General features: G+C 42.0%; 1 protein-coding gene across 1 annotated transcript; it reads right to left on the bottom strand.

Annotated features, from left to right (window-relative positions):
* Positions 1–3469: 3469 nt before the first annotated feature.
* On the bottom strand, positions 3470–13275 carry LOC142015291 (alpha-1-antitrypsin-like). Its single transcript, XM_074998735.1, has 4 exons — positions 12597–13275; positions 11011–11281; positions 8910–9057; positions 3470–3673 (listed from the first exon to the last, which is right to left on the bottom strand). Exons 1-4 carry the CDS (start codon positions 13267–13269, stop codon positions 3470–3472), a joined length of 1296 nt encoding a protein of 431 aa, XP_074854836.1. The 5' UTR covers positions 13270–13275.
* Between the last annotated feature and the right edge of the window lie 368 nt (positions 13276–13643).

Genomic DNA, 13643 nt, shown 5'->3' with positions numbered 1-13643 from the left:
CTAATCTTTCATGGTGCCTTTCTCTGTACCTTTTCCAAATTTATCTTTTCTGAGGTGAAACTGCCAAAACAGTACACAGTATCGAAGGTGTGGGCATACAATGCATTTCAATAGAGAAGTTATGATACTGTCTTTTTAGCCATCTCTTTCCTAATGGTTCCAAGGATTCTTTTCGCTTTTTTGATAGCCACTGCCAATTTAACAGGTGTTTTTGGAGCTGTACACAATGACTAGAAGATCTCTTTCTCGGGTGGTATCATGCTTACTCTACTGACTGCTGGATGGCAGGTGATTCTGAGGACTAGCTTGGTCAAGGCAGTAGATACATCCCATCAGTTCCTCTGCAGCCCCACTTTTGTTCAAGGAACTTTTTCGTAACTCGGCCAGGGTACTGGGGGCAGGAAGGAGAAATGTATCAGGGTTCCTCTCTCCCTCAGTCTCAGGCCATCTTTTGCTTCACTACTTCACAGTGCCACTCCTACAGTGGTGGGCAGGGGAACACAGGCTAATCCTGTGTTCCAGGTTCAAGCTCAGGGATCTTCACTCAGAGTCCATTTCCTACACCTTGCTGCCTTTCTCTGAGCTGCCTCCATATCTCTTGAGCCTTCCCCATCTGGTTTCTCCATTCTCTTTACTCTCTCCTCCCAAGGACTTTCTTTATGCAACTTATCTTTGCAGTCCCTCAAATACTCCTCCCATTTCCTACCTGGTGGCTCTGTAGCCTTTTTACCCTACAGTCTTCTCTACCATCAAGTTCATGGCTTTTGTAGCCCACCTCCAGTCCCTCATAGGTGATCTGCTTGCTGATAAGCTGCCTCCAGCCTAAAGCTGTCCAGTATGCAACCTAATTAGTTGACTAGGGTTACCATTTCAGCTCTTGCAGGCAAGCGTGCAAGCATACTGCATCAGAAATGGGAACAGCTAATTTACGTCCCATCATTTTGTAAGTATGATTAGGAGTGTGTTTTCAAGTCTGCATTATTTTGCACTTATCAATACTGAATTTCTTCTGCTTTTTTGTTGCCTCCTCACTTAATTTTATGAGATCCCTTTGTAACTTTTTATGCTCAGCTTTGGATTTAAGTGTCTTGAGTAATTTTGTACCATCTGTAATCTTTGCATCCTAACTCTACCATTTTGTCTAAATAATTTATAACTATGTTGAACATCCCCACTACAGATCTTTTAGGGATCCTGCTTATTTACCTCATGCTATTCTGAAAACTGACCATTTATTCTGGCCCTTTATATCCTGCCTTTTAATAACTTGCTGATCCATGAGAGGCTTGTCTCTCTTATCCCATGACCATTTTTTTCACTTAAATTAGAGCCTTTGCTATGGAACCTCATCAAAGGCTTTTCTGAAAGTCCAAAGACATTGTATTGATGGGATCCCCCTTGGCCATATACTTTTTGAACACCCTCCACGCCCCCAAAAAGAATTCTAAACGGTTGATAAGGCATGAGTTCCATATTGGAGTGGGAGAAGCTGATGATGTATTTATGGATTATGGTGATAACATTCTTTTTAGTCCACTAGTATCTCTGGAAGAAGTTAGCAGTGACTAAAAGTAGAAATTTTTAAATCAGTAGGACCAGTGCATTGCATCCAAGAATTTAAAAAGGGCTTGTTTAGTACACTGGACTGCTAATGTTGAATATCAAGGAGTCTTGGAAGACCAGAGTTCACTGGGCCGCTAATGTTGAATATCAATGAGTGCAGAAGACCAGTAGAAAGCTAATGTGCCAGTATTTAAAATGGGTGAATGGGATGACCTGTTTAATAATAGGGCTTTCAATCTGACATTGGTCCCAGTCAACATAAATGAACTACTTACCTTCGTCCCTTAAGGTAAGACTAACACACTGTAGTACGGCCCCCGCTGTTTTATTGCTGTATGGATCACCTTTACCACCCAGCAAAGGGGATTAGAATATACAGACATCAAGGAGCACTCATGGCAGCATAACACTGGAGAAGTCTGATTCTAGAGGCAAAAAATGCTCAGTGGTATCCTGAGAAAGAGATTCTCTTCTGGCTGGTAGGGCCAAATTTCTGGCTGTGCCTTTGTGGTTAATGCATGTGCTGCATGTGCCCTTGTTTACGAGAGATATGGGACTCAATCTTTTGTTGTGATTAGAATGTGATGTACTGTTTTTCATTCCTCTCCGCCTCCAACACAGGCCCACTTAAATTTGCATCAAAACAGTCACATGATGCCCACTTATCAAAATCTTCTTAACAATGGAATTATCATTTGGAACCAACAGAACTATAAACTAACTCAGTAAATTGAAAGCCTTTTTATTCCTTTTTTCCTCCATTGACTTGAATTTATAGGATGGGATATGTTGACTATGATTGTTAGGGTGACCACGTCTTCCAACTTTTCCAGGAGGAGAGATCCAAGCATGAGAGAACAAAGTGAGGGACACCAGACGTATGTTTAAATTTGAAATATAATGAAGATTTAAATCTCATAGAAATTTGTGAGTTGATGTGGCTTCTCTTTTTAATGGAAATTCCCATACTCATATACTACAGAAACTGGTTTCTGATGAAGGAAGAGAAATCAAATTAACCATGGACAAAGGGGAGCTGCTAATAATGTATGTAAATCAGAAGCTAAGAATTGTAAAAAAAGTAAAAGAGAAGCAACAGGGCACAGCAAAAAATGTATGGCCAGAAAGGTAAGTGGCAAGTAGAATGAGTTGATTAAGTATTTTAGGTCCCAAAAGCAACTTGAGAATGAAATTGGTAGATTTGTAGATGGAAACTGTAGTATCTATGTAATACAGAAGAGGCAGCAGGGTTGAATAAATATTTCTAATCCGTTATTTTGGGGGAAGCAGAAAATCTAGTCACATCAGATGATAAAGATAATTTTTCCACTTCAGGACAAAGGAAAGGCTAATACAAGGTTTTATTTATAAAGAATTAAAGGAAGGTAACATAATACCAGTTAACATAGACATTGTCAAACTAATTTAAGTTTTATGAATGTGACTACAACTCTGATGGATAAAGGTAATAATGTTGACATTATACTTAGAGTCCTAGTAGGCCTTTGACTGGGTATAACATGACATTTTGACTTAAAAGCTAGAATAATTCAAAATTAACATAATACACATTATGTGAATTATAACCTGACTAGTGATAGTTCATCCTCTGCCTGGAAGCTCCTCTGCCCCCATTTATTATCAGCATCAGCTGCAAGGGATTGCTCTCACATTTACCTGAGCATATACCAACACTTGTCCAATACACAGAGATACCAGGCTGTTTGTTTGTAGGGAAGAAATGACCACATTCATGTTTTATTTGTTTGGAATTTATGTCACTTGCAGGTTATTTACAGTCACTGGCACAAAGTTGTCTTAATACATGGGTGTGGTCTGTGATATGCTCCAAGGGATGTGAACCTAGCTTCTTTGAAGCACTGGGACATATACAGTGACTGGAGAATTATTTTTCTGTGGGATTTACGATTTTCCCAATGAAGAGGATGCTTCGGATGGCTTTATCAGCAATCAACATCAGGAAAGGCCGGTTGAATTTAATGGTAGGAGGATCAAATAAGGCAGCAGAAAAATACATAGTCTCTACTACAGTGACTGCTGCAGCCTCAGTACCATTCTCATGAACATCCACCACAGCCTTATGAACAGCCTGCAAGGAAATAAAGTGAAGATCACAGTGTGTGTGTAAAACAGGGAACAGCTGGAGACAAACTCGCTTGTGTTTAAATCAGAACTGTTAAGAAAGTAAAGCAAGAAAAACCAAATGAGTACAGGACTGACAACACCAAACATAACCCACCCCTGCATTTCCAACCCAGGCCAATCTATCTGTGATTTCAACAGGGGTTTGCCTATGAATATTTGGAAGGGTCAGGCAACAATCATGGGAAGAGATGAAATTGCATGTATCAAATCCCTTGTTAGCTCATCTCACAAAGAGGGGGGACTCCCTTAATTCATTTTTTAACAATATAGAAGAATTGTCTCGCTATCACAAATAAACAATTTCCACTATATTTGTATCAGAGGGGTAGCCGAGTTAGTCTATATCTTCGAAAACAAGAAGAAATCATACATACATACATGATAGTATATATTATATTGGTAGAAGTGCAGGTGAGTGAGCCCCTGATGGTGTGGCTGATGTGGTTAGGTCCTATGATGATGTGTGAATTGCTGTATGGCCATAACATACAGCCCCCAGCTAAAACCTCTCCAGTGCGTCATCAGTGATCTGCAGCCCATTATGGACAATGATCCTTCACTCTATCAAACTTTGGGAGGCACACCAGTCCTCGCCTACAGAGAGCCCACCAATCTGAAACAAATTCTCACCAGCCACTACAGATCACAACACAGTAACTCTAAACCTGGAACCAATCCAGGCAACAAACCTTGGTGCCAACTCTGTTCGCATCTCTACACCAGTGACATCATCACAGGACCTAACCACATCAGCCACACCATCAGGGGCTTATTCACCTGCACATCTACTAATATAATCTATGCCATCATGTCCCACTGCAATACACATTGGCCAAACGGGACAGTCTCTACCTAAAAGAATAAATGGACACAAATCAGATATCAGGAATGGTAACATACAAAAACCTGCAGAAGAACACCTCAGTCTCCATGGACACTCAGTAAAAGATTTTAAAAGTAGCCATCCTGCAACAAAAACACTTCAAAAACAGACTCCAAAGAGAAACTGCAGAGCTGCAATTCATTTGCAAATTTGGCACCATCAACCAAGGATTGAACAGAGACTGGGCGTGGCTGGCCAATTACAAAAGCAGGTTCTCCTCTCTGGATGTTCGCACCTCTGCATTAAATTCTCATAACTGTCCAAATCCTCCCTGACTGAATTGACCTGGTTTCTCCTCTCTTGATGTTCACAACTCCACATTAACTGCTGATAATGGGCTACATCCTCTGTGACTGAACTGACCTTGTCAACTCTGGTCCTGCTCTTGACTGGGATGCCCTCCTTTTAATGAACCTATAACTTTAGACCCTCCTCTAGACCTACTTACACATCTGACGAAGCAGGTCTTTGCCCATGAGAGTTTATGCTCCAAAATATCTTAGTCTGTAAGGTGTCACAGGACTTCTCACTATATTTGTGCATCGGAGTGTTAGTTTGTCTCAGAAAATAGAAGACAATTCAAGGTGAATGGTGATTAACACAGGATGGAAAGATTCTAGGTAGACTTCCCTGCTGTGCCTTTGTCAGACACATTTGCAGCTTGGGTACAGTGAACTGGTATTTCACAGTGCAAGTGTGAACCTATTTCTTTTTTTCTTTGGAATTACACATAGAACTAATTCTCACGTTGTTCTTATACTGTTTCCTTATATTGCAGTTTTATTATGACTGTTTTTTCCCCAACATATGACAATAACATGGCAGATGACAGACAACAGCATTTAGTGAATCAACTTATGCTTGTGGAAGGGGAAATCTTTTAATCTTCGCATAGCTCATTGTCGGATCTGGAGAAGATAACCAGAGGGTCACAGCTAAATGCAAGTGGGGATAGATACGGAGGGATCACTTGGCGAAAAGTTTGCCCACAGGTAATGAGTTGTTTTTGTCTTTTATTGCTTTCAGGCCCATCGGTCCTATACATGTCTATCACAATATGTTGCATACATGGCTCATTACAAGAAATTCTAACAACTCTGCTGCTAGCTAACCTTTAGTCATCCTGCCTTATAACTTGTCTCCTACAGCATGTGAGCACCCTTATGCACAAGTCTTTTCCACTTAGTATTTAGCTGTGATGCTTAAGTTATCTTCTCCAGACCTGGGAAAGAGCTGTGTGAAGCTTGAAAACTTGCCCATTTCAGTAAAGTATATTACCTCTCCAACCTTCTCTGCCTTATTCCGTTCTACGACTTCATGGTGAGATTCTGATTTTCTCTCCACGGACAATTTGCAGACTCATGGCATAAGACACCACTCACTAAGTGTAAGGGTACTGGGAGAGGTGGTGCCACAGACCTCCTGTGTGCCCTGGAGCAAGACATTCAGCGTCTCTGTGCTTCATTTTTCCTCTGTAAAGTGGGTGTAAATGCCTACCTCACAGGGGTGTTGAGGAGAAAATAGGCTAAAGATTATAAGATTAAAAATTACTTAGAAAAGTTAGATGTCTGTAAGTGACCAGGACCTGATGAAATGCATCCTAGAATACTTGAGGAGCTGATAAAAGAGGTATCTGAGCCTTTAGCTATCGTATTTGAAAAGTTATGGAAGTCAAGAGAGATTCCAGAAGACTGGAAAAGGGCAAATAGGGTCAGTTAGTTAGTTAGTTAAAGCCTTGTATGCCTGCTTGTATGCAGGGCAGCAGTGAAGGTCCTCCACTTCTGTCTGTCTTTGGCCATTTTCTCCACTGTGTCCCAGTTGTAGTTCATTCTCTGCATGTCTACCTCAGCAGTATGCCACCAGGTTGTCTTGGGCCTCCCACGTTTGTCGTCCTTCAGGTGTCCAGTGAAGTGTTGTCTTTACAATGGCATCTGCCTCCTTTCTCATCATATGCCCTAGCTATCTCCAGCATCTTCTCATGATGACAGTGGTCATGTCCTCCTGGTGGCATTGCAGGAGCAGGTCTTGGTTGGAGATTGTTGAAGGCTAGTGGTATGAAAGGATGAGAGCTTGACAAGGGCACACTCTGTCATCCGCCAGCACTCTGAGCCATGTAATAGTGTTGATATGACACAGCTCTAGTATACCTTAATCTTGGTGTCAACACTGTACTGTGTAGATCTCCATATACTGTTCATACTTCTGAGAACATTTCTGGCCTTGCTCAGTCTGCTCTGGATGTTGTTCTTAGGTGCCTCCATCATGGCAGATGATGCTGCCCAAGTATGGAAAGCTGCATGTTCTGGGTGAGTCTGCATCATCTATCTTGATTGGTGCTGGTGAATCTATGTTGAGAGTCATAATCTCTGGGGTTTTTTGGTTAACGCTTGGTCCAACCTGGCATCCAAAGGTGCATAGGCGTTGAATCTTTTCCTGCACGTGTTGATGGGTGTGGGAAAGCAACACAAGGTTGTCTGCAAAATATAGTGTCCAGCTATAAAAAGGGATATAAGGAGAACCCAGGAAACTACAGACCAGTCAGTTCAACTTCTGTGCCATGAAAGATAATGGAGCAAATAATTAAGGAACTGATCTGCAAACATTTGCAAGAAAATAATGCAATAGGTAACAGCCAGCATGGATTTGTAAAGAACAGATCTTGCCAAACCAATCTGATAAGTTTTCTTGTGGATAAAGGAGAAGTGGTGGATGTGATATACCTAGACTTTAGTAAGGCATTTGATACAGTCTTGCATTATCTTCTTATCAATAAACTAGGCAAATACAACTTAGAAGGGGTTACTATAAAGTGGGTGCATAACTGGCTGGATAACCATTCTCAGAGAGTAGTTAATAATGGTTCACAGTCATACTGGAAGAGTAGAACAAGTGGGGTTCCACGGGAGTCTGTTTAGGGACCAGTTCTGTTCAATATCTTTATCAACAATTTAGATACTGGTATAGAGAGTATGCTTATTAAGTTTGCAGATGTTATCAAGCTGGGAGGAATAACAAGCGCTTTAGAGGATAGAGCCATAATTCAAAATTATCTGGACAAACTGGAGAAATGGTCTGAGGTAAATAGGATGAAGTTTAATAAAGACAAATGCAAAATATTCTACTTAGGACAAAACAATCAATTTCACACCTACAGAATGTGAAGTGACTGTTTAGGAAGGAGTACTGCAGAAAGGGATCTAGAGATCATAATGGACCACATGCTAGATATGAATCAACAGTGTGACACTGTTGCAAAAAAAAAGCAAAGATGATTCTGGGATGCATTAACAGGAGTGTGGTGAACAAAATGCGAGAAGTCATTCTTCCACTCTACTCTGTACTGGTTAGGCCTTAGTTGGAGTGTCGTGTCCAGTTCCGGGCACCACATTTCAAGAAAGATGTGGAGAAATTGGAGAAGCCCCAGAGAAGCGCAACAAGAATGATTATATGTCTAGAGAACATGAGCTATAAGAGAAAACTGAAAGAACTGGTCTTGTTTAGTTTAGAAAAGAGAAGACTAAGAGGGGACATGATAGTGGTTCTCAAGTACTCAGAAGAGTGTTATAAGGAGGAGGGAGAAAAATTGTTCTCCTTGGCCTCCGAGGACAGCACAAGAAACAATGGGCAAGGGAGGTTTAGGATGGACATTAAGAAAACTTCCTAACTGTCAGGGTGGCTAAACACTGGAATAAACTGCCTAGAGAAGTTGTGGAATCTCCATCACAGGAAATATTTAAAAGCAGGTTAGACAGATGCCTGTCAGAGATGGTCCAGATACGCTTGATGGTGCTTGGGCCTACTGTGAGATCTGGGGATTGGACTTCAAGACCTCTAGAGGTCCCTTGCAGTTCCAGTGTTCTATGATTCTCGAACTCTAAAGCACTCAACAACTATGGTAATAAGGGGTCACATAAATACCAAATATAGGATAGTACCCTGTATTTGTATACTGTTGTCATACTATTTTGCATAGTAATCATTTTATGTTATCAATAGCTAAAATTGCATTTTCCCTGCCCTATTCTCTCTCTGGGGATATTGACTTCTACAAACCATGTCGGAAGGTCAAATGAGTTCACAGAGTCTCCAAATTAACTGTAATAAGCAAGTTAACGGCTACTCCTGGGTGGACTGAGAGCTAGTCTTTGGACCTGTTCTCCTTATGCTGCATCCCGTATCACCTGTTTCCTTGGGCAGTGAGCATCTTACCAGTGGCCTGATTGGAAACAGGAATGGGAAATTTGATAAGAAAATAACAGACAAATCCATTTAGCACTATCTCTATTTTCAAACTTACTTTTGACACCTTCAGGTCACATTCCCCAGTGATTCCAGACAGATCAGCTTGGTCACTGAAGACATCCGTCACACCCATTTTCTGAAGCAGCTCTTTCACATCATAGGTACCAGATATAGAGAATGCCGGGAGGTACAGGTTGATTGTGCTGTTGAAAAAGAAATACGAAGTGGTGGTAAAATATTATCATAGTGTTGTATATTTAAATGTTTGAGGCTGATATTGTACACCACCCAACCATCTCAGCTACCAATGAATTTGACTCACGGTGCCCCAGCATGTGAAGTAAATATTGTTGTCCCATTTACAAATATGGGGACACACATGCACAGCGAAATTGCATCCCTACATGTTTTATTTTTCTCTAGCTACATGTAGCCACTGTGCTGTTTTTAGAAAACTGTTGTTGGATTCCTTGATCCATGATCGTGTTTTGGGCTGGATTGCCTCTACTTCTAACACAGCTGCTCAGGGGAACACAGGCGAAGTAGGGATTTTCCATCTTGCTGTGGCATACAGGGGTAATCCCTTCGAGTTCCCAGGGGATTGCATGGGTGATATTGGTGATGCTTCTTCTTTGTTCCCCGACGCAATTGGATTAGGAGGATATCACATTCCAGGGTGCGATTCAGTCCAGTGAGGGGTTCTGTTATCACCTGTCCTGTAACTTTAGGAGGCTCACAGTGACCTGCTGCTGTAGCTTCTAACTTGGATCTCTCACAATCAGCCTGTTGGCATGCAGGTCACACCCTAAGTGTCTGTGTAGAGCCCTGGTCCAGTCTGGCAGCAGCACACTAGCCACATTTTGGTTTCCAATAGCCTTACTTACCACTTGCAGGGTGATGCCAATGTATTCCTCATCCTCAGCTTTCCACCAAAATACATGTTCTGCACTGCCCAGCCCTCTCCTGGACAGTTCAACTCTATTAGGTCATTTGCTACTGTAAGGGGCCGACATCTCATAGTTTGATACTTTAAATGGAGTTAACCAAATAATTGGGTACCACTGGGTTAGTTTTGATTAAAGGCCGAAGGCATGTTATTTAAAAACAAAGAGAGATTTTTACCTGAGTAATAGTGTCAGGCATTAAATTCTGAAATGGCTACTGCAGAAATAAAAATAAAATGCTTACTATTAATTAACCTTAACAAACGAGACTTGGTAGAAGGTAAAATTCTTGATTCAATTGCTCAGCAACATAACTGACCAAATACTTAAGTCAGGGTCTGTCCCCAAAGTCCAAAGGGCTGATTCCTCTTGTTTTCTTATATGAAGAGGGAGCAATGGGGAGAGATAGCTAGGTTTTGGAGAGCCTGGGTTTTGCCCCTCACTTTTGCAGTCCGGTCACCCTTTGAAGTGGATTCTTCTGTGGATTACCCCTCACACCACTGTTTATTAAACAGCAAAGACAGTGCTGGGTGTGTGCAGGGGAGGTGAAGGTGGCCTCAGGCTCTTGCTTCTAGCTCATGTAGCCTGAAATGAAGGGTTGCCTTGTCTCTCTCTTGCCATCTGTAGGAACTTATATGCTAGTTATCTGTAAAGTGAGGTAAAACAACATTCCTTCATTTAAGATAGACCTGCTTAAGCATACCCACCTTATCAAGGCAGCATGGGTTTCAAGAGCTACTACCAGCAGCATTCCAGGGGAATTCATAACTCTTCATTTAATGTTGCTATCAAGATGTAATATTATTGACATAAAGTTGTTAATTTTCAAATGATACTTCTCACGGCATGTTTATGACAAAGTTCACTACAATAGTGTGTAGGATGTGAATACAAGGCTACATTCAGTTAAGAGAGTGCTACATTTGGTTCCAGAGAGTGCTGAAAGAGCTCAGCATCTCTGTGTTCTACCAGCTCGTTAGCCAAACGATCTGAAGTAAAAGGGGCATTCTGGGAGGCATTATGCTTCAGAGGTGTGTGTCTGATGTGCCAGTTCTTCCAGTGCTCCCCCTTAAGGCAGTATGTCATGTGGAGCCCCATACTCGGGGCTGAACTTACAGGCACAGTGTAGCTCTACTGTAATGGTTTGTCATTTCCAACTCTAGCTTGTTTCATGACAAACAGACATGCATGTAGTAGCAGTGGCATGGTTACCTTTGTTGAAGTGATTTTTTCCATTTAGACACCGTTTCTTTCAACAGAGCATTCTCCACCTTCTTCATTTTCCCCTTATCAGGCAGAATAAATAAGGCAACAGCATTTCCTCTGTATGGGATTTCAACCACCCTGCAGGACAGCTTCTTATCATGGTGAATTTTATACTCTTTTTCCTTGTTCATCATTTTAACTTTAACAGATGTTTTCGCATCCACAAAAAAGTCATCTTCCTCGGTGAGCAAATTACTGAAGGGCTTTTCCCAGCGAGCTGATGACAAGAAGAAAGAGAATGCCATTGAATGTACTGAGAGACACAAATGTGTAACATGTATCAGACTAATTTGAACATAGCCAGTCTCTAATTGACATTTACGGCAATATACCTCTCTTGTGGGGCACCTTCAGAGGTCATTGAGCCCAGTCCCCTGCCCTCACAGCAGGACCTATCACTATCCATCACAGATTTTTTTTTTGAACCTATTTGCTCCAGGTCCCTAAATGGCCCCCTCAAGGGCTGAGCTCACAAACTGGAGTGTAAGCAGGCCAGTGATCAAACCACTGAGCTATCCCTCCCTCCTTGGGCATTTGACTAAAGAGGCCTTTGCCCTGCAACTGGCTAGCCAATTTCAATAGAACACAGCATGCTTGTTGGGTTGGGATTTTATAGTGATTAGCGGAAGTCCTGATGAAAGTCAAAAAGTGTAATGAACTGGTAGTGTGGTTTTCTTCAAATCTGTAGCTTTCAGAAAAGAAGGTCAACCAAATATTATAATATTCTCTGCTGTGTCATAAACTGAGGCCCCTCAACCTGTGAGCACTCCAGATTAATTAATAAACCCAATTTTTTCATTCAACCTAAATATCTTCTACTCAGTCCTCGCAGTAGAGGCTCAATGCCTGTGTCTGTCAGAGGGACCGCAACTGAAATTTGGTTTATATTTCCTCTATTTTCTTTTTCTGGTTCTTGTTCAATGTCAGGACAGCTGATGCAGCTCACCAGCAACAAGTGCACAGTTGAGGAGAACATTTTTTCCAAGCTGGTCAAAAGAAGCTAGTTTTTAATAATTTCACTGAAATTAACTACAGATTAAAAAATTAGGTAGGGATGGACTACATCCCTCCCCACTGCTTTTCTATTCCCAGCCAGCTGCAGTCCCTGGAGGTAGGAGACTGGCTACCAAGTGCCTGGGTTGTAGGGGATTGTCTGAAGGGAAAAGGTGGATGGAGCTAGGGACAAGAAGGAGTGCAGGATTAGAGAAAGAGGATGGGAGTTCAGGTGGTGGGGAGAAGGCACACGGGATTCCTCTTTGACTTAGTCCCCCCTGCCTCCTCCTTGACTTCTACAAAGATTCCAGTGCCCTTTGTTTAGGCACCTAATTGTAATCCAGATCTCCTATTTGGACTAATACGTAATGCTTTTAAAAAGTTAACAAGGGTCAAGTCTCAATTTTGGTGGATCTCATAGACCTAACAACGTTGCCAGTGCCTCTTAATTTACAACAAATCCATGTCCTTGTTTTAGACACCAGTCAGGATTCCATAGCTTGCATGTGCAACATGTACCCATCTGTGGAACACCTTGCCTTTAAAGAAAATGTAGTTGACAAGAACCATTGCAGTGAGTGGGTCAAGATCCTTCACTAAGTTGGTAATTTTCCCAAGTGTTTTATTCTTGATGTAATCATTGATCTGTTTCTCAGCCTCAGCAGAATTCTGGAAGTTGCTTTCAAAAGCTTCAGACTCGTACAGTCTTTTTGCATCATCCAAAAACTTCTCTAGTGGTTTCAGTCGATCATCTACAAAAAGGGCATTTCCCATATTCAGCTGGATGTGACTGTCAGGGAGGTTTAACATCCGGATGAGATGATGAAAACCTTCATGTATCTCCTTCTCTTCACTCACTGTCAGGTTAAAGGAGAGGGCTTCGTGAATTTGCCTCAGAGTGGCTGACCTGGCACCTAAGGTCAGCATTGCAAAGGCAGTGGAGATGCTCAGAGGAGAGAAGAAAATGTTCTTGCCAGCTGTTTCTGATCTAATCTGCTGGTAGAGTTTAAATGCAAAGTCTGCATTGCTAGCAGCTACTTGCTCAACAGCCACGTGTTCACTTCTGACGTTGCCTCTGACTGGGCTAGGCTGTGCTGGGGGTTTCTTGTCTCTCTGACCATCGTGGTTATTATGGTGCTCAGGTACATGATGAACCTGGACCACAGCACAAAGTCCAGCAAATGTCAGACACAGAGAGAGGATGGACTTCATTTTCCTTTGCAACTATTTCCTTGAAAAACAAAAGAACAGCATAGCCATTAGTCATGGAAATGTTCCCTCCTTCCCCTGTGCTATTTGTGAGCCAAGGGTTATTTTTCTCACTCCCCTCATGGGATATCAGCCTATCTCCAGGCAGTTGGGAGATTGTGTGTGTTGGGGGGAGTGGGGCTGACAGCACAGTCACATAGGTGGGAGCCAAAGCTTGCTGGCAATCAGAGAAAGGAAAATAGGTGGAGCAGGATGAGACTCTGCACTGGAAACAGCACCATCTTGTTTGTGTGAGTCAGACACCCCCACACTAGGGCAGAGATGTTTTGTGGCTGGGAGTTGTTATGAAGAGGAGTCAGGTGAGTGTACGCTGGGAG

Source organism: Carettochelys insculpta, chromosome 6, assembly GCF_033958435.1.
Source record: "Carettochelys insculpta isolate YL-2023 chromosome 6, ASM3395843v1, whole genome shotgun sequence".
In the NCBI taxonomy this organism is placed as follows: Eukaryota; Metazoa; Chordata; order Testudines; family Carettochelyidae; genus Carettochelys; species Carettochelys insculpta.
The sequence above is the reverse complement of the archived record's forward strand: the minus strand, read 5'-3'. Positions and strand labels throughout refer to the sequence as shown.